The following is a 21,367-nucleotide window of genomic DNA, read 5'->3' as shown; positions in this document are numbered from 1 at the left end:
AAAAAGCCTCATATACCATTAATAATATCACAACAGCGACCGGGGAGTCCATTGTAACCAATAATGAAATTGCTGAACAGTTCGTAAAATACCTATCTAACCTATACAATCTACAATCTCCAACACCATCACTTTCATCGCCAAATAGGAAAACACTGATCGAGGATTTTCTAGCCGAACACTGCCCATCCCACTCCACACCCGAAGATATTGAGGATCTTGGCTCCCCAATCACCATGGAAGAAGCCACCCAAGCAATAAAACAACTTAAACCTGGGAAAAGCCCGGGTCCGGATGGCCTACCGGTCAGCTACTACAAGGCTTTTAGCGACCTACTATTACCAAACTTTTTAACGACTTTTAATGACGTCATTGACTCCCCATCCTACAACAAAGACCTCCTGGAGGCACATATTTCTCTAATCCCCAAGCCAGGTAAAGACACTACCCACGTCCCCAACTATCGCCCAATCTCACTACTAAATGTGGACATTAAACTATACGCCAAAATAATTGCCAACCGTCTTATTCCACTGATACCCAGTCTAATCTCAACAGAACAGGTTGGATTTGTCCCTGGTAGAGAAGCCAGGGACAACACCACCAAAGCTCTCAACGTACACCATTGGCTAACAACCTCTAATAAAGCCGGATTCTTTTTGTCCCTGGACGCTGAGAAGGCATTCGATAGAGTGGCCTGGGATTACATGACATCGGTGCTGTATAGAATTGGTTTTCCGGCCCGTTTTGTCCAAATGATCCTGATGCTATACTCTGCTCCTTCAGCACGGATCAGGGTGAACGGCCACCTATCGGATGCCTTCTCCATAGCCAATGGAACTCGTCAGGGTTGCCCTCTTTCCCCCCTCATTTTCATCATTTTGATGGAACCCCTCCTCAGAAGATTGCAGGCCAACGCAGCTATTAGGGGGATTGAGATCCGGGGGAAACAGTATAAGATTGCCGCATATGCGGATGATGTCTTGATGTTCCTCTCTGACCCAATCACTTCGATTCCTAACCTCCTTTTGGATTTCAAACTTTTCAACTCACTATCTAACCTCCAAATAAATTTTGATAAATCAACAGCGCTAAACGTCACCCTGCCGACCACAACAATAGATTTATGTAAAAAGAATTTTCCCTTTAAATGGGAAACAGATCACATCACATACTTAGGTATCAAAGTCCCGAAAAACTTAAATAAACTGTTCGAACTCAACTTCCTGCCCGCTTTGATGTCTATTAAGACAGACATGTCGGACTGGAATAAAGGCAAGATTTCGTGGTTCGGCAGGGCATCAGTACTTAAAATGAATGTCCTCCCACGGATTTTGTACCTTCTTCAAGCAATCCCAATTAAGCTCCCACAGACCTTCTTTAACACATTCAAGAGACACTGCAGAAATTTTCTTTGGGCAGGTAAAGCTCCGAGACTAAGTTGGGCCAAATTGATCCAACCAAAATGCAGCGGCGGCCTAGGCGTCCCTGACATATCCACTTACCACAAAGCCTGCCTCCTTACGAGACTCGTTGACTGGCACCTCCATGGGGCAAACAAAGAATGGGTCGAATTGGAAAATGCATATCTTAAATTTCCCATCTCCCATTTGCCCTGGATAAAACCCGGTTCAATACCCAAAAACTGCACAGAACATCCATTAATCGGGCCCACGATACTAAACTTTAAAGCAGCTTGTAAAACCCTTAAAATAAATCCCTCTCCTGGTCCATTAACGCCTCTATCACTTAGCCCAGACTTTCCTCCCAACGTTACCTTCACCCACCCAGTTTCGGACCCGTCTCTCCAGACACTCCGAGCACACCATTTTTACCAAAGTGGCAAGTTGTTAGCATACCCGGACCTGGTCACCAAGCTCCCACACATCTCTATTTCTGTTTTTAAATATCTCCAATTTAAACACTTCTTTAGCTCTACCCGGTCTAATTCGTCGTGGTGTAGAGATCTGTCACCCCTAGAGCAGATATGTACTTCAAAGGTACCCATGCGCCATCTAATCTCGATTTTATACTCCCTGCTCTCCCAGGATAAAATTCTTACCAACAACACCCGAACTGCCTGGGACACCGACCTCACCCTACGCTTATCTGACGAGGACTGGAAACTTACCTGGGAATACACACATAAAGGCTCTATTAGTGTAACAGCACAAGAAAATAGATTCAAAATATGCACTAGATGGTATCGGACACCTGACAAACTCCATAAAATCTTCCCGACTGTGTCCTCAAGTTGCTGGAGATGTGATGGAGCAGAGGGCTCATTTCTTCATATCTGGTGGGAATGCCCCTCATTGACACAATTCTGGAAAACAGTACACGAACGCATAGTCCAGGTCACCACCCTGCCAATAGCTTGCTCTCCAGAACAATTCTTACTACATCATTCTCCCATAACAAAATCAAAATATCAACACTCTCTGGCGCTCCATCTAGTAAATGCGGCCACACAGTGCATCCCTCTGTACTGGAGATCCAAAACCCCCCCGACAATTGATGATTGGCTGAAAAGGGTAAACAAAACAGAAGAAATGGAAAGATTAATACACCAAGCCAAAGATTCACATGAAAAGTACAGACACATATGGGCAAACTGGTTACATTACATGGATTCCCTTACACAACTAGTGGTCCCCAGTCCTACAGATCCTTCATCGACAACGGGAGGGGGTGATGTCGGCTGACCGGAATTCTCATCTCCCTCTTGGCCATTATTCCCCCTCACCACTTCCCTATACTGTCCTCTCAAGAGCAGAAAGAAACCAGTAAGCTGGGAACAAAGCAGCATTAGGTAAGGGCCTGCTGATGGTCCGGAGAAGGAAGCCTTCTTACTGAGGGGTGTGCTCTCCTTCTTGTTACCCACAGATTGTTCCCTTCGCGGGGTGGGGGAGAGGGGGGGAGTTGCTTCTCATTTTCAGAAATATTGGTTGATTGAAGATGTTTCGTTTTACTTTCATGGTTCGTTCATATGGGTCATAGGTCAGTTACTTAAATTCCTATGTCTTGCTTTTTTCTTATAGATACAAAGTAGCATTAGGCAAACATGTACTGATATTTTTGAGAAAGAAACCTTCTCTCTAAGAGATGCTTTCCCACTCTCGCCACCCACAGATTGCCCCCTTTACGGGGTGGGTGGGATGGGGGGAGTCACTTTTCACTTCTCACTCTCGGTAGTATTATCTGATTGAAGATGTTTTGTCTTATTTTTACAGTCCTTGTAGATGCTTATTGATGACAAATTACATATTCACTATCTTATGTACTGTTACATTATGAAAAACTCTGTATCGCATAAATACTCAATAAAAATTTTCTTGCAAAAAAAAAAAAAAAAGTAGAATCCTGACCGGACGTCATATGACGTCCTCAGGATTCTGAGCCGCTGCGCACCCCTGGGGGCGCGCATCGCGGCGATCGTTGTTGCAGGGTGTCAGTCTGACACCCCGCAACACCGATCTCGGTAAAGAGTCTCTCACGGTGACTCTTTACCACGTGATCAGCCGTGTCCAATCACGGCTGATCACGATGTAAACAGGAAGAGCCGTTGATGGCTCTTCCTTAACCGTGTCTGACAGACGCGAGTAGAGGACAGCCGATCGGCGGCTCTCCTGACAGGGGGGGGTTCGCGCTGATTGTTTATCAGCACAGCCCCCCCTTCGGGTCGCCACACTGGACCAACAGGGAAGCCCACCCTGGACCAGGGAAGGGCAAAAAAAAAAAAGGGGGGGGGAAATATGCCAATCAGTGCCCACAAATGGGCACTGACTGGCAACATGGGTAAATCAGTGCCGCCCCACAGTGTCCATCAGTGCCACCCCACAGTGTCCATCAGTGCCACCCCACAGTGTCCAACAGTGCCACCCCACAGTGTCCAACAGTGCCCACCTATCAGTGCCCATCTGTGCCACCCATAAGTATCCATCAGTGCCACCCATAAGTGCTGCCCATGAGTGCCCATCAGTGCCGCCCATGAGTGCCCATCAGTGCCGCCTATGTGTGCCCATCAGTGCCGCCTATGTGTGCCCATCAGTGCCGCATACCAGCGCCGCCAATCAGTGCCACCTCATCTGTGCCCGTCAGTACTACCTCATCGATGTCCATCAGTGCCATCTCATCGGTGCCCATCAATGCCGCCATATCAGTGCCCGTAATTGAAAGAGAAAACTTACTTATTTACAAAAAAATTAACAGAAAAAAATAAAAACGTAATTTTTTTTCAAAATGTTCAGTCTTTTTTTCGTTGTTGCGCAAAAAAAAAAATCGCAGAGGTGATCAAATACCACCAAAGGAAAGCTCTATTTGTGGGGAAAAAAGGACGCCAATTATGTTTGGGTACAGTGTAGCATGACCGCGCAATTGCCATTCAAAGTGCGACAGTGCTGAAAGCTGAAAATTGGCTTGGGCGGGAAGGTGCGTAAGTGCCCGGTATGGAAGTGGTTAAGTTCTCGTTAATGTCCATCATTTCATGTCACCTGTGAACGGTAAAAGATTGTTGCGTTTCCCCAGTAGTGAATGAAGTCATATTTTCGGTAATCCCTCCGATGTACATTTCATATCCCAGGCCTTTAGGATTGTCATACCAAGACCATATGAATATCATGAGCTCAACTACTGTATCTCGGGTAGCCTGTTCTTCCTCTGACTGAGGATTGCCAGAAGCTGCAATAGTCAGGAAACCAAGAATCTCTGAAGGTTTATTCATACGCAATTTCACTTTTGCAGCTGGTTCGTTTCAAGATTGTACACCGGTTAGAGAGCCATCGGCCACAGAGAAAACACCTGCGCAAAGGTCTGTATGACTTGTATTTATTCTGTTTTATCCACTTTATGAGGCCTATTGTCTCTTACCCAACTGCCCCAGGACTTACAGCAGGACCAATTCCATTGGCACTGGTGCCAAATGCAAGAACACTATTAAAGCGGAGTTCCACCCAAAAATGGAACTTCCGCTTAATCCACTCCTTGCCCCCTTACATGCCACATTTGGCAATTCATTTTTTTTTTGGGGGGGGGGGGGAGTGGGGACCACCAGGGATAAAAAAAAAGATGCCACCAGGGATGAGGAGGACACAAAAAATGGATGCCAATCAGTGCCGCAATGGATGCCAATCAGTGCCCACAATGGGCATCACTGATTGGCAGGCATTGTTTGGCACTGATTGGCATCCATTAGTACAACACATACAATAGTGCCCATCTATGCCCATCCATGCCGCCTATCAGTGCCCATCCATGCCGCCTATCAGCGCCCATCCATGCCGCCTATCAGTGCCTGTCCGTGCCGCCTATCCGTGCCCATCCGTGCCCGTCCGTGCCGCCTATCCGTGCCCATCTGTGCCGCCTATCTGTGCCCATCTTTGCCACCTATCCGTGCCCATCCGTGCCGCCTATCCAAGCCCATCCATGCCGCCTATCCGTGCCACCTATCAGTGCCCATCCATGCCGCCCATCAGTGCCGCATATTAGTGCCCATCAATGCCACCACATCAGTGCCACCTCATCGGTGCCCATCAGTGCCGCCTTATCAGTGCCCGTCAGTGCAGTACCATCAGTGCCCATCAGTGAAGGAGAAAACATACTTATTTACAATGTTTTATAACAGAAACAAAAAAAAAAAATTTTTTCTAAATTTTCGGTCATTTTTTTATTTTTTTTGCAGAAAATAAATATCCCAGAGGTGATCAAATACCACCAAAAGAAAGCTCTATTTGTGGGTACAAAATTATAAACATGTAGTTTGGGTACAGTGTAGCATGACCGCGCAATTGTCATTCAAAGTGCAACAGTGCTGAAAGCTGAAAATTGGTCTGGGCAGGAAGGTGTATAAGTGCCCGGTATGGAAGTGGTTAATATAAGGAGACTTACCTGTCCAGGGCGCCCGCGATGTCAGGACCCCGAAGCCGATCTCTGCCTCGGCTCTCGGATGCTGCCGCCGCCATCTTCGGTAAGGGAATCAGGAAGTGAAGCCTTGCGGCTTCACTTCCTGGTTCCCTACTGCCCATGCACAACTCGCGCTGCACAATGCCACTGGTCCCTGCTGTCTTCTGGGACCGTGTGTCTCCCAGAAGACAGCGGGGCGCGATGTGGCATGGACTCCCGCAGATAATGCAGGGATCTATGCCCGGAAGTGGGTGCAAATACCTGTCTTAGACAGGCATCTGCTCCCCCCCTCTCCCCTGAAAGGTGCCAAATGTGACACCGGAGGGGGGGGGGGATTCCAGACATCGGAGGTTCTATTTTTGTGTGGGCCTCCGCTTTAACCATTTGCGGATCGCCCTCTGTACATAAACTGTGGCAGGGCGGCCGCTCTGCGCCAGTCGCCAGATCACGTACCTAGTATGTGCTCTGACACTTCCGGGTCTGGGGATCGCTCACATGCTGCCGGTGACCACACTTGGCAGGAGCCCAGCGGCGGGTACTGCAGACACGCCACTCTGTCAGAAGGGAAGGTATTGATGCTGTGCTCCACATGGATCAATGCCTTCCCCTAGTCAAAGCCAATATTTTTAGCACTGATCGCTATATTAGGGTCACTGGTCCCCAAAAAGTGTCAAAACTGTCTGACTTGTCCACCGCAATATCACGGTCCTACTATAAGTCGCTCATCAGCGCCATTACCAGTAAAAAAAAATCTTAAGGACACTTTCCTGTCCAGGGAGCCCGCAAAGTACCCCCCCCCCCCCCCCGAGACCGATCCGTCCATTGGCAGACGCCACCATTGTAACTAAGGGAAACCGCCGGTTTCCTACTGCGTATGCGTGAGTCGCGCATCACTTTCTGAATGGCCCGTCGTACCTAGCCAAGGTAAAAAAAATAGCTAAACAGAGGCTTGAACTCTTCGGTTTCAGAAGCTATTACTGGTTTCCCGAAGCAATCCCATTTTCACCAAGCAAATAAACAGAAAGTCTGGTCTGCAATGACTGAGCAAAAGAGATGGTGAGAACTGTCGATGGAGTGTTCTGGTTGGACAATACTGCCCTCAAATGTTGAGATTATATTACTGCACCCTTGTGTCCTTGTGTTCCATATACACTATGGCCCGGATTCACATACATTGGCGCATATTTATGCCGGTGTAGCGTATCTAATATACGCTACGCCGACGTCGCGCAGAGAGGCAAGCACCGAATTCTCAAAGCACTTGCCTCCCAAACTGCGCTGGGTTCCCTCGGCTTAAGCCGTCGTAGGTAGAAGTGGGCGTGAGCCATGCTAATGAGGCGTGACCCCATGCAAATGATGGTCCAAGCGTCATAGAAGTACTTAAAACGAAAACGGCTCATGCGCCATCCCGTGGACGCATCCCAGTGCGCATGCTCAGAATCACGTCGGAACTACTCCCTAAGATACGACGGATCACTGCCTAGGACGTGAACGTAACCTACGCCCAGCCCTATTCACGTACTACGTAAACGACGTAAAATACGACCGCTGTGTTCCCTGGTCCATACCTTAGCATGAGTTGCACCTCATATATGGGGAATAACTTCACGCCGGACGTATGACTTACGGAAACCGCGTATATTATGCGCCGGGCGTAAGTACGTTCGTGAATCGGCGTATCTCCCTCATTCGCATATGTGCATAGAAAATCAATGGGAGCGGCAAATGCGCCCAGCGTAAATATGCGCCCACGATACGACGGCGTAGGCAAGTTACGTCGGTCGTAGGAAGCCTATTTTTAGGCGTAACTCAGTTTATGGGCACGGCGCATAGATACGACGGCGCATATTTGCACTTACGCGGCGTATCTCGTACTAACGATCGGGACCCGGGACTGTCGGTTACCTGATCACTGTGATAGACTCTGATTGGCTGATTGTGATCAGTCTGAGTGTGCCCGCCCCTGTGTTTACTTCCTCTTCTTGAAGGAGAGGACATGTAAAAAATAAAAAGAATAGAGAAAAAAATAACGAGATCAAGGTTTGCCAGTGCCTGGGTTAGGTTTGGGGTCAAAGATCATGGTCAGCATATTATGGGTAGAATTTAAAGCACTTTTGTTGAGAAAAGGATACTCCCCTCTGGGAGGTCTGTGTACATTGCAAGGATTTTAACAAACTTTGTTTCAGATTCCTACCTTTTTGTTATTCTGTAGAAATCCCTGTATGTTTGCCTGTGTCCCATGTGGGAAAGTAACACTGGTGAGTTTTTGCCACGTTTTCAATTGTAAAAATAGCGCTATTAAAACGCTCATAAAACGCTCCCCGTGCATCTCAATGGACCCTTTCACACTGAGATGTTGCGCTGGAGGAGCGTTGAGAAAGCAGCATCTTTGGAGCAGCTTTTGAGCGCTAAAAAACGCTCTAAAAACGCTCCCCTCTCCATTGAAAACGCGGTAAAAACGCAGTAAAATCGCTGTAAAATAGCGGTGTTTTACCGCTATTTTAACGCTCCGCTATAGGCGTTTCCAGTGTGAAAGGGCTCTAATAGGAGTGGTTTCATAATTAACAATCAGCTGTGCACCTGCAGAGCTCTAATGAGGAAAGCTGCTGGGCCCGCATCCCTTTAGACGTGAGTTAACCCAAAATGACATTTTTGTTTCAGGGGATGCCTGAAATCTGACTTGTATCTTAGGCCCCTTTCACATTGGACGTGTAGCCGCGGTGGCTGTACATCGGCGCTAAAAATATCGGCGCTATACCGCCGGGATTGCCGTGGGAATCGACCGCTAGCGGTGTGGTATTAACCCCCGCTAGCGGCCAATAAAGGGTTAATACCGCCCACAATACGCCTCGGTATTGCCGCGGTTTCCCATTGTTTTCAATGGGAAGGAGCGGTGAAGGAGCGGTATACACGTCGCTCCTCTCACCGCTCCAAAGATGCTGCTGACAGGAGATTTTTTTATCTCCTGCCAGCGCATCGCCTCAGTGTGAAAGCCCTTTAAATATTTTTTATTTTATTTTTTTAATTAGTGTCAGTGTCAGTTAGTGTCAGTATGTTTTAGGCAGGATTAAGAAAATGCAAAATGTGCATCATTGTTTCTAGGCGGTACTACAGCTACAACAACTAACATACACATACTGTATAAATCATCGCGGTTATCAACGCTTGTGTCACGCTTTTATTTTATCATTCTGGTAACAAGACACTGTCCACAAGGGGTTAATCTCCACCCACTCAGCGCTTACTACATGCTTCTCCTAGGAATATAGGCACGGATTCACGTAGAATGGCGTATCTTTGTGCTGGCGTAACATATCCTATTTACATTACGCCTCCGCAACTTTTATAGGCAAGTGCCGTATTCTCAAAAGAAAGTTGCGGCGGCGTAGCGTAATTAGGCCGGCGTAAGCCCGCCTAATTCAAATTGTGAAGAGGTGGGCGTGTGTTATTTAAATTACCCATGACCCGACGTGATTGACGTTTTTCACGGACGGCGCATGCGCCGTCCGTGGAATCTCCCAGTGTGCATTGCTCCAAAGTACGCCGCAAGGACGTATTGGTTTCGACGTGAACGTAAATTACGTCCAGCCCCATTCACGGACGTAAATGTAAAATTTTCAAAATTCGACGCGGGAACGACGTCCATACTTAACATTGGTATGCCGCATGTACGCCACCATATAGCAGGGGTAACTTTACGCCGGGAAAAGCCTAACGCAAACGGCGTATCTGTACTGCGTCGGCCGGGCGTACGTTCGTGAATTCGCATATCTAGCTGATTTACATATCTCTAGGCGTAAATCAGAGTACACGCCCCTAGCGGCCAGCGTAAACATGCAGTTAAGATCGGACGGCGTAAGAGACTTACGCCGGTCGGATCTAATAGAAATATATGCGTAACTGATTCTATGAATCAGGCGCATAGATACGTCCGGCCAGACTCAGAGATACGACGGCGTATCTGAAGTTACGCCGTCGTATCTCCTTTGTGAATCTGGGCCATAGACTGTTCATCGTGATTTGATGATTTGTGATTTGATATTGCAGGAAGATAAAAGCCATTTCTTTTGAAGATTATCACCAAATTTGGAGTGGAATTGCTACATCAACTGATCCTGAGAATTTACAAGCTGCAGGTAAGATGGACAGGGGCATGCAAACTGCGAGTCGCAATGTTTTTTTGTTTGTTTTTTAGACTTACCGCGTTTTATATCTATGCAGCACTATTCTTTTCTCTCTCACTGCGGCTACTGAGGCATGATGGCGTCACCTGTATAGTATTTAGGAGCCGAGTCTTTATATAATTTTGCTCACAGGAAAGTAGTTTGTGTGATGGAAGTTGAAAAGGATCAGAGTTTTGTCTGCAGTGGTACCTCAGGCGCAGTGTCTTGTATGACCAGTAGATGTCACTGTTGTTCCAGGAAACAGCACAGTGTCTAAAACTCAAACTTCTCAAATTTTGGGATATTGGTTTAATACTTTTTTTATTGTTGCGTTCATGAGAAGAAAAAAAAATGTATTTATTTTACTTAAAGGGGTTGTAAACCCTTGTGGTTTTTTTTACCCTAATGCATTCTATTTATTAAAGCGGAGCTCCACCCTATAGTGGAACTTCCGCTCATCGTAACCCCCCGCCCCCTCCGGTGTCACATTTGACCCTAGGATCGGCCCTGCCGTTGTGTTCTGGGAAACACTCGGCTCCCAGAACACAACAGGGACCAGTCAGCCGCTGCGCAGCTCACGCATGCGCCGTAGGGAATCGGGCAGTGAAGCCGGAGCGCTTCACTTCCTGATTCCCTCACAGAGGATGGTGCGATCGCCCGTCCTCTGCTGCAGACGTCGCTGAACTCCAGGACAGGTAAGTGTGCTAATATTAAAAGTCATCAGCTGCAGTATTTGTAGCTGCTGGCCTTTAATATTTATTTTCCGGCGGAGATCCGCTTTAAGGTGAAAAAAATTCTGACAGTGACCGCCCCCCCCCCCCCCCCCCGTTTTAATCACCTGAGCCCTTCGATCCCTCGGGCGGAGGCACGCTGTAGTAGGGTGACCAAACATCCCCGGTTTCCGGGGATAGTCCCCGGATTGAGGACACTGTCCCCGGACCAAGTCTGTCCCCGGTTTTGTCCCCGGATTTGGGGCAATTTAGAAGACAGTCAGTGCAGAATAAAAAAAAAGTTCTCCCTTACATCAGAGTCTGCAGAGTCCCCCCTTACAGTGTAAGGGAACTCTGCAAGTTCAAAAAGTAAAAGGGGAACTCTGTGGACTCTAATGTGAGGGAGAAATCCATCAACTATTTTATAGACGCTATAGTTTTGCGCAAACCAATCAATATACGTTTATTGCAATTTTTTTAACAAAAATATGTAGAAGAATACGTATCGGTCTAAACTGAGGAAACATTTTTTTTTTTTTTAATTGTGATATTTATTAACCACTTCTAAACCGCTGTACGTCTTTATACAGCCTAACTTTAAAGATTGATATCTCGGTAACAGCAGCAGCTGCTGCCACAACCGAGGTATCAATCTTTAGTGTCTGCGGTTCTGTTAACGATAACGGTGGTCTCCGCGGCGGATTCGCCGCGAGATCGCCGTTATCGGTGGCGGGAGAGGGGCCCCCCCTCCCGCCGCTCTCCTGCGCCCACCGCCGCTTACCGGAGCCGTCGGTAGCGGCGGAGGAGATCGGGACCGTTCGGCAGCTGAGCGGGGACGAGACTGAAGGAAAAATCTCCTTCGCCCGTCCCCATAGCTCTGCTGGGCGGAAGTGACGTCAAAACGTCAGTCCCGCCCAGCCTCCTAAAGAAACATTTTTTTTTTTGTCATTTGAAAAAATGACATTTTCAAATTTTTTTTTTTTTTTTTTTTTGCATTTTAGTCTAAATATGAGATGTGAGGTCTTTTTGACCCCAGATCTCATATTTAAGAGGACCTGTCATGCTTTTTTCTATTACAAGCGATGTTTACATTCCTTGTAATAGGAAAAAAAGTGATCATTTTTTTTTTCCAGTGTAAAAAATAATAAAATAAATAAAAATAAATAAGAAAAAAAAAAAATGTTAAATCGCCCCGTCCCGACGAGCTCATTCGCAGAAGCGAACGCATACGCGAGTAGCGCCCGCATATGAAAACGGTGTTCAAACCACACAAGTGAGGTATCGCCGCGATCGTTAGAGCGAGAGCAATAATTCTAGCCCTAGACCTCCTCTGTAACTCAAAAAATGCAACCTATAGAATTTTTTAAACGTTGCCTATCGAGATTTTTAAGGGTAAAAGTTAGACGCCATGCCACGAGCGGGCGCAATTTGTAAGCGTGACATGTTGGGTATCATTTTACTCGGCGTAACATTATCTTTCACAATATATAAAAAAATTGGGCCAAATTTATTGCTGTCTTATTTTTTAATTCAAAAAAGTGATTTTTTTTCCAAAAAAAGTGCGCTTGTAGGACCGCTGCGCAAATATGGTGTGACAAAAAGTATTGCAATGATCGCCATTTTATTCTCTAGGGTGTTAGAAAAAAATAAATATATAATGTTTGTGGGTTTTAAGTAATTTTCTAGCAAAAAAAAACTGTTTTAGTCTTGTAAACACCAAATCTGAAAAACACCCAAAGTAGAGAAGTGGTTAAATCAAAAATGTTTAAATATATATATTTTTTTTTTATTGTCGCTCTTCTTTTGTTTATAGCGCAAAAAAATAAAAACCGCAGAGATGATCAAATACCACCAAAAGAAAGCTCTATTTGTGGGGAAAAAACATCAAGATTTTATTTGGGTACAGTGTTGCATGACTGCGCAATTGTCATTCAAAGTGCAACAGCGCTGAAAACAAAAAATTGGTCTGGGCAGGAAGGGGGTAAAAATGCCCTTTACGGAAGGGGTTAATATCAAAATATATGTATAGTTTATACTATAAAAAAAATTGCTGTGTGCTGCTATAGTGTTCGGGTTTGACGTGAAGAAAAGGTGGCGACCCTATAACACATTCATCAGTCAATATCGCCCGCCGCCAAACCCCATAGAGGTGAAAGGGGCTGCACTACAGCTATATGCAATGGATGCAGTTGCGGTATGATGAACAAGGGGATAGTTTGTCTTTTGCACTTACTTAAACAAATATAACATAATGCTTATTTGTACAAGTTTCAACCTCAGGACATTGCTCGACAATCCATTTTCCATTTTTATTGGCAGGGCATAAAGGACTCAAATCCAAAACACCGTACCATCAAACCAATGGAACCAGTACTGCAAACAAACAGTAAGTAGGACAACACACGGCTGTATTCAGCATCATTATATTCATAGGGCCAGATTCTCGTACATCTGCGGCGGCGTAACGTATCTCATTTACGTTACGCCGCCGCAAGTTTTACGGGCAAGTGCTTGATTCACAAAGCACTTGCCTGTAAAGTTGCCGCGGCGCAACGTAAATCCCCCGGCGCAAGCCCGCGTAATTCAAATGATCTGCCTAGGGGGCGTAGTGCATTTAAATTAGGCGCGTTCCCGCGCCGAACCTAATGCGCATGCGCCGTCCCTAAAATTTTCCGACGTGCATTGCGCTAAATGACGTCGCAAGGACGTCATTGGTTTCGACGTCAACGTAAATGGCGTCCAGCCCTATTCACGGACGAATTACGCAAATGACGACGGCCATACTTAAAGTGGAGTTCCACCCATAAATATAACATTACATCAGTAGTTTTAAAAAAATGTCATTAGTCCTTTACGAAAAAATTTTTTTTTTTTTAGATGCCTTCAAAGTGTTGTTGCTAGGCAGAATAGTTAATCTTCCCACTTCCTGCACCTAGGTGCTTAATGCTTCCTAACCTACACCGCACAGACTCCTGGGAATGTAGTGGGTGTAACTTTCCAGGAGTCTGTGCACTCCCCAGTCTCAAAGAATCATGTGACTTGGACAGCACAGGTGCTGAAACCTGATCTGACACTGCTTGTGCAGCACTGAGCATGTGCGAGATTTGCAAGGCTGAAATCCAGGAAGTCATACAGTCTGGCTTCATGATGCCCACACTTAAGATGGCCCCAGTCAATTTCTATTTTATAAAGTGTCTAAATGCTGTAACAACCTAACAAAACGGACTTTAGTTTACAGACTAACATTACTAGAATACATTAAGCTTGTGTATTACAGGGGTATTTATATTTAAAAAGTGAAATTGTGGCCGGAACTCCGCTTTAACATAGGATACGCCACCTAGGGGGCATGTTTATCTTTACGCCGCGTATCTCTTACAGAAACAGCGTATCTTTACTGCGACGGGCAAGCGTACGTTCGTGAATTGGCGTAACTACTCATTAGCATATTCTACGCCAACCTCAATGGACGCGCCACCTAGCGGCCAGCGTAAATATTGCACCCTAAGATACGACGGCGCAGGCCGTCGTATCTTAGGCATGTTTAAGTGTATCTCAGTTTGAGAATACATTTAGACATACGACGGGCTTAGATTCTGAGTTACGTCGGCGTATCTGCTGATACGCCGGCGTAACTCTTTGTGAATCTGGCCCATATTATCCAGTTTTCTTTTCGGCCAGCAGTTGGAGCTTTACTCCCCTTTTCTATATTCAGCTATTGTTATGCCTGACAAAGTTAACTGGAAAGCAATCCACTCTACTGTTGTGCCCTTTCTTTAGCCACTTAACCCCCGGACCATATTGCTGGTCAAAGACCAGAGCACTTTTTGCGATTCGGCGTCGCTTTAACTGACAATTGCGCGGTCGTGCGACGTGGCTCCCAAACAAAATTGGCGTCCTTTTTTCCCCACAAATAGAGCTTTCTTTTGGTGGTATTTGATCACCTCTGCGGTTTTTCGTTTTTGCGCTATAAACAAAAATAGAGTGAAAATTTTGAAAAAAAAATAATATTTTTTACTTTTTGCTGTAATAAATATCCCCCAAAAAAAACATTTTTTTCCTCAGTTTAGGCCGATCCGTATTCTTCTACATATTTTTCGTAAAAAAAAAACGCAATAAGCGTTTATTGATTGGTTTGCACAAAAGTTATAGCGTTTACAAAATAGAGGGTATTTTTATGGCATTTTTATTAATATTTTGTGTTTCACTAGTAATGGCGGCGATCTGCGATATTTTTTTTTTCGGTACTGCGACATTATGGCGGACACTTTAGACACTTTTGACACATTTTTGGGACCATTGGCATTTTTATAGCGATCAGTGCTATAAAAATGCATTGGATTACTATAAAAATGCCACTGGCAGTGAAGGGGTTAACACTAGGGGGCGGGGAAGGGGTTAAGTATGTTCCCTGGGTGTGTTCTAACTGTAGGGGGGGTGGACTGACTAGGGGAAATTACTGATCTTCTGTTCATACTTTGTATGAACAGAAGATCAGCATTTCTCTCCCTGACAGGATCGGGAGCTGTGTGTTTACACACACAGCTCCCGGTCCCCGCTCTGTAACGAGCGATCGCGTGTGCCCGGCGGCGATCGCGCCCGCTGGGCACACGCACGGGAGTCAGGGGCGAGCGGGCCCCTAGTGGCCTGCGCAAGAGCCGACATATAGCTACGGGCTCTCATGCAGGGGAGCCGACCTGCCACCGTATAACTGCGGCTGCTGGTCGGCAAGCAGTTAGGTAAACCATGGTGCTCAGGGAATCCTTGGTTATGTATTGAAAGTTTATTTAAAACAAATAGTGTGTTTGTTTAATAACCAGGTCATCCTCTGTCTCCACCCCCCTACCTAACTCCTGCACCATTCCTTGGCTCCACCCCCTACCCACCTCCCAGTTCTGCCTCTTTTTAGAGAATACAGAATCAAGTAACAATTGTGGTACGAAGTAATTTATATAGAATTTGTTAATAAATCCCCCCCCCCCCCAACAACAATGGATCACCCGCAACAAAATACCCCCTCCCCCAGCAATAATAGACCCCTGCAGCTAGCTTCACTAGAGCCTCCCCCCCCCCCCCCACCAGCAACAAAGACCTCCTTAGCAACAATAGACCTTGTCCCACAAAAAATTGGTATTCGCCACCGCGCTACTTTAACTGGTCATTGCAGTGTCAAGCAAAACTGTACCAAAACTACTCAAATAGAATGTTCTTTTGGTGGTATTTCATCACCACTGTTATTTATTTATTTTTGTTATACAAAAACAAAAAAAGACAATTTTGAAAAAAATACAATATTTTTTACTTTCTGCTATAAAACATATTCAATAAAAAAAATCCTCAAAAATGTAGGTCAAAATCTATTCTACTACATGTCTTTGGTAAAAAGACCCTGGTTCCTGCTGTTTTCTGGGACCTGTGTGTCTCCCAGAAGACAGCGGGGGGGGCGGAGGAATATCCGGACATGGCGAATACTGTGGCGATCTACAGGGCCGCCATCAGGAATTATGGGGCCCCTTACACAGCTTCAGACATGGGCCCCCTGAAGCAAAGAACCGGGGGGGGGGGGGGGTGTTGCCGCCTCAAATTGAGAAGCGGGGGGGGGGGGGCTGCCGCGAATTGAGGAAAAAAAAAAGAAGAAATAAAGAAAAATATATATAAGAAAAGGGGGGTTGCTATCCGGGGCCCTTTAATAAAAAGAAAAAAAAGAAATGGAAAATATATATAAAAAATATATATTTATTTTTAAAAAAAGGGGGGTTGCCATCTGGGGCCCTGGGCCCTTTAATAATAAAAAAATAAAAATAAACCTCATGGCCCTTTAATAGAAAATAAATAAAAACAAACATATATAAAAAAAATAAGCATTTATAAAAAAAAAAAAGGGGGGGGAGTTTCCATCCAGGGCCCTGGGGGAAAAAAATATATAAACAAAAATAAAAAAATAAACATTTATTAAAAAATAAAAAAAGGGGGTTTGCCACATGGGGCCCTGAAGACCTCTGAGCCCTTTAATAAATAAAATAAATAAAAATATATATATATATATATAAATAAAAAAAGTTTTTATTTTTTATAAAAAAAAGGGGGTTGTCATCTGGGGCCCTGGGGACCTCCAGACCCCTAAGAAAAATAAAAATTGGCCCTTTAATAAAAAATAAAATAAAAATATATTAAAAAAAATATTTTTTTGTTTTATAAAAAAATAAAATAAAAAAAGGGGGGTTGCCATCTGGGCCCCTGGGGACCTCCGGGCCCCTTACAGGTGTACTGCCTGTACCCCCCTGATGGCGGCCCTGGCGATCTATGCCCGGAAGTGGGAGCAAATAACTCTATTATACAGGTATCTGCTCCCCCCTCCCCCTGAAAGGTGCCAAATGTGACACCGGAGGGGGGGGGGGAGACGAATCCGAAAAGCGGAAGTTCCATTTTTGGGTGGAACTCCGCTTTAAGCCTTGGCACCAAATTGTTTTGATCTACTACAAAATGCTCTTCGTATATCTTTTTTGCATCAATAGATACAACATCCTTACCCATGGGTTTATTGATGATAGAAGAGGAGTGATTCCATCCATCCAGCTGGGGAGCGAGGAAGACCCTCACAACTGTGTGTTCTGCAGGCTGTCGTGTATGTACTGTATCTGTTATATGTATCAGGGTGGTGCAAATCCCCCTGCAGTCAGAGGTATAGTGAAGTACTGGCAGAGATTCTGTGATAATCATGGGAAGTACTGGCGGAAATTCTGTGATCATCATTCGAAGTACTGGCGGAGATTCTGTGATAATCATTAGGAGTACTGGCAGAGATTCTGTGATAATCATTGGAATTACTGGCAGAGATTCTGTGATCATCATGGGAAGTACTGGCAGAGGTTCTGTGATCATCATGGGAAGTACTGGCAGAGATTCTGTGATAATCATTGGAAGTACTGGCAGAGATTCTGTGATAATCATTGGAAGTACTGGCAGAGATTCTGTGATCATCATGGGAAGTACTGGCAGAGATTCTGTGATCATCATTGGAAGTACTGGCAGAGGTTCTGTGATCATCATGGGAAGTACTGGCAGAGATTCTGTGATAATCATTGGAAGTACTGGCAGAGATTCTGTGATCATCATGGGAAGTACTGGCAGAGATTCTGTGATCATCATGGGAAGTACTGGCAGAGATTCTGTGATAATCATTGGAAGTACTGGCAGAGATTCTGTGATAATCATTTGAAGTACTGGCAGAGATTCTGTGATCATCATGGGAAGTACTGGCAGAGATTCTGTGATCATCATGGGAAGTACTGGCAGAGATTCTGTGATAATCATTGGAAGTACTGGCAGAGATTCTGTGATAATCATGGGAAGTACTGGCAGAGATTCTGTGATCATCATGGGAAGTACTGGCGGAAATTCTGTGATCATCATTGGAAGTACTGGCGGAGATTCGGTGATAATCATTAGAATTACTGGCAGGGATTCTGTGATAATCATTGGAATTACTGGCAGGGATTCTGTGATCATCATGGGAAGTACTGGCAGAGATTCTGTGATAATCATTGGAAGTACTGGCAGAGATTCTGTGATAATCATTGGAAGTACTGGCAGAGATTCTGTGATAATCATTGGAAGTACTGGCAGAGATTCTGTGATAATCATTGGAAGTACTGGCAGAGATTCTGTGATAATCATTGGAAGTACTGGCAGAGATTCTGTGATAATCATTGGAAGTACTGGCAAAGGTTCTGTGATCATCATTGGAAGTACTGGCAGAGGTTCTGTGATCATCATTGGAAGTACTGGCAGGGATTCTGTGATAATTATGGGAAGTACTGACGGAAATTCTGTGATAATCATTGGAAGTACTGGCAGAGATTCTGTGGTCATCATGGGAAGTACTGGCAGAGATTCTGTGATAATCATTGGAAGTACTGGCAGAGATTCTGTGATAATCATTGGAAGTACTGGCAGAGATTCTGTGATCATCATTGGAAGTACTGGCAGAGATTCTGTGATTATCATTGGAATTACTGGCAGAGATTCTGTGTTAATCATTGGAAGTACTGGCGGAGATTCTGTGATAATCATTGGAAGTACTGGCAGAGGTTCTGTGATAATCAGGGACGTCTTAATAGCATCATGGGCCCCTGGGCAAAGTAATGCTCTGGGGCCCCTACAATGATGACTCTGCAGGTAATCTAAACAGACATTAAGTAGGTAGGAGGCAGACTGCCTCTCCTGTGTATCTATAACTCTCAGTGTCATGGGGGCCCCCCAATTTTGGGGCAACGTGGGCTCAAGGACCAGCTGCTTTGGTGTAAGTGCAAGGGGTCCCCCATGCAGCTGGGGTCCCTGGGCAGTGCCCGGGTGTGCCCTCTGATTAAGACAGCCCTGGTGTCACGCTGACATCTGTTGCTGAATGGAGCGTCTGTTCAGGTCCACCTAAAAAACTGACAAGTGGACCCGAACTGTCCGCCCCTGTGAAAGGGGTCTTACTCTATTCTATTCTTTTATTTTCTATTCTATTCCTTAGTTATTATTTTTTTTTTCATTCTATCCCTTTATTTTCTGTTCTATTTTTTTTTTTCATTCTTTTATTTTCTATTCTGTTCTGTTTTACTCTTTATTCTTTTATTTTCTATTATAGTCTATTCTTTTCTAGGCTATTTGATTCAAATTCAATTCGAAAACTATCCAAATTTCGTCCGCAATTTTCGTTTAAATTTGTTACTATTGTAATTCAGAAATTCGAATACATCCAAATTTCCAAATAACCAAAAAATGTGTCAGAATTTCGATTCGGAACCAAAACAAACTGCACATGTCTACTGATGAGGGCAGCTCAGGACTTGTTAAGGCTCCATTCACACATAGGCGTATTGTCGCCTGTAGCGCAACGCTATTGCTGCCTGCAATATGCTGGAGGGGTGATTTAACATCGTCGGCTATGGAGAGGGTTCACATCTCCACGCCGAATGCCGAAACGCCATACGCCTGAAGCTCAAAACAAGTCCCGGACCTTTTTTTCAGGCAGCTTTCGGCGTTCGGCATAGCCGACAATGTTGATCACCCCTCCGGCGTATGCTAGGCTTAAAAAACGCCGCGTTTTGTCGCGGAAAATCGCGGGACAAAACGCCGCAATTTGTCGCGGCAAATGGCGGTAACATACGCCGCATTGAGGTGTGAATGCAGCCTAAAACTTCACACGTGCCTTTCTAACTTTCCCTTCTCACCCCCTTCAGATAATTGCGGCGTAGAGTTCCTGGGACGCTCGGAGCCAGATACAAGCCGGAGATCTGATTCCAATAAAGATGCTACGGTGTGGTTCTGTGGATCCAGCTGTGACGGAGAACCTCGGGAAGAGGAGGTGGATCACCTGGTGGTGTGGACTAATACACTCAGTTCTGATTTACTAGAAGACTGAGCGGGGACCAGAACCAGCCAACAAACCCAACAGTACCAGCACATAATTGCAGCCTCTGTGCCCGGAAACAAAGGAGGACTTTGTTTTATAAGATGACAATTGTGGGCATGGCGAAACATACCCAGCAAGTCTTGGTGACCTTATGTACCCCAATACAAACTGGTAATCAGGGCCGCCATCAGGGGGGTACAGGCAGTATATATTTTTATATATATATATATATTTTATTATTATTATTAAAGGGCCCAGAGGTCCCCAGGGCCCCAGTATGGCAACCCCCCTTTTTTTTTATAAATTTATATATATATATATATATATATATATATATATATATATATATATATCGTTTTTCATTAAAGGGCTCAGAGGTCCCCAGGGCCCCATGTGACAACCCCCCCCCGCCTAGGGGTCAAGTCCTGGGGAAAAAAGTGTGGGAACTCCCACCCAAGATCCACTCCCCCATCAAAAAAAAAAATGATACGCATAATTACTAAACCGCATGTTTTTTTGTTTTTTCCGATCCACTGTACCTTAGTAATCCTTTATGTTACTGGCTGCTTCCTGTATATGGATTCATCAGGTAGTGTGCGGGTATTCCGTCATTTCCTCAATGCCGCAATATCTCCTGGGAGCAAGTTCTTTCTAAATCCCGCGATAACTCGCGGCAGACTTCCGCAATGTCTCCTGGGAACAATGACAAAAGCTCCCAGGAGACATTGCGGCATCGAGGAAATGACGGAATACCCGAACACTACCCGATGAATCCATATACAGGAAGCCGCCAGTAACATAAAGGATTACTAAGGTTCGCCTGCCCCTGACAGTGACTGGAGCTGGGCATCGCCGCTTAGTGAAGGATTGCCTCGAGCGGCTCGGCTGCTCTAGTCCTGCAAAGGGAACTGCGTTCCTGCTGTGAAAAAAGTGCAGGAACTCCGTTCCCACGCATTCCCGCAGGACTTGAGCCCTGCCCCCCCCTTTTTTTTTTTTTATACATGTTTATTTTTTTATTTTTGTTTATATTTTTGTAGCGCCTGTGTACAAAGTACAGGTGCTATGTTAAATTTAGTGGGATGAGAGACTTACTTGCTCTCATCCATGTTGATTTATTTAAATTTGGCTGTCGCCAGCCCTGAACTGTCCTGTGGGTCATTCTGTGCTCCAGAGATGCCGTTTCATCTCTGGAT

The 21,367-nt window shown here is 45.2% G+C and overlaps 1 protein-coding gene across 1 annotated transcript in view; it reads left to right on the top strand.

Moving 5' to 3' along the window:
• UBE2U (ubiquitin conjugating enzyme E2 U) overlaps nucleotides 1-20,396 on the top strand; it is a 49,208-nt gene extending 28,812 nt beyond the window's left edge. The window contains exons 6-10 of the mRNA XM_040360773.1: nucleotides 4,744-4,810; nucleotides 9,949-10,037; nucleotides 13,094-13,160; nucleotides 17,290-17,399; nucleotides 20,002-20,396. Coding sequence (XP_040216707.1) covers nucleotides 4,744-4,810; nucleotides 9,949-10,037; nucleotides 13,094-13,160; nucleotides 17,290-17,399; nucleotides 20,002-20,183 — 515 coding nt within the window. The 3' untranslated portion in view covers nucleotides 20,184-20,396. The remainder of the gene's footprint in view (nucleotides 1-4,743; nucleotides 4,811-9,948; nucleotides 10,038-13,093; nucleotides 13,161-17,289; nucleotides 17,400-20,001) is intronic.
• The last annotated feature ends 971 nt before the right edge of the window (nucleotides 20,397-21,367 follow it).

The sequence above is a fragment of the Rana temporaria genome, chromosome 7, assembly GCF_905171775.1.
Source record: "Rana temporaria chromosome 7, aRanTem1.1, whole genome shotgun sequence".
In the NCBI taxonomy this organism is placed as follows: Eukaryota; Metazoa; Chordata; class Amphibia; order Anura; family Ranidae; genus Rana; species Rana temporaria.
The sequence above is the reverse complement of the archived record's forward strand: the minus strand, read 5'-3'. Positions and strand labels throughout refer to the sequence as shown.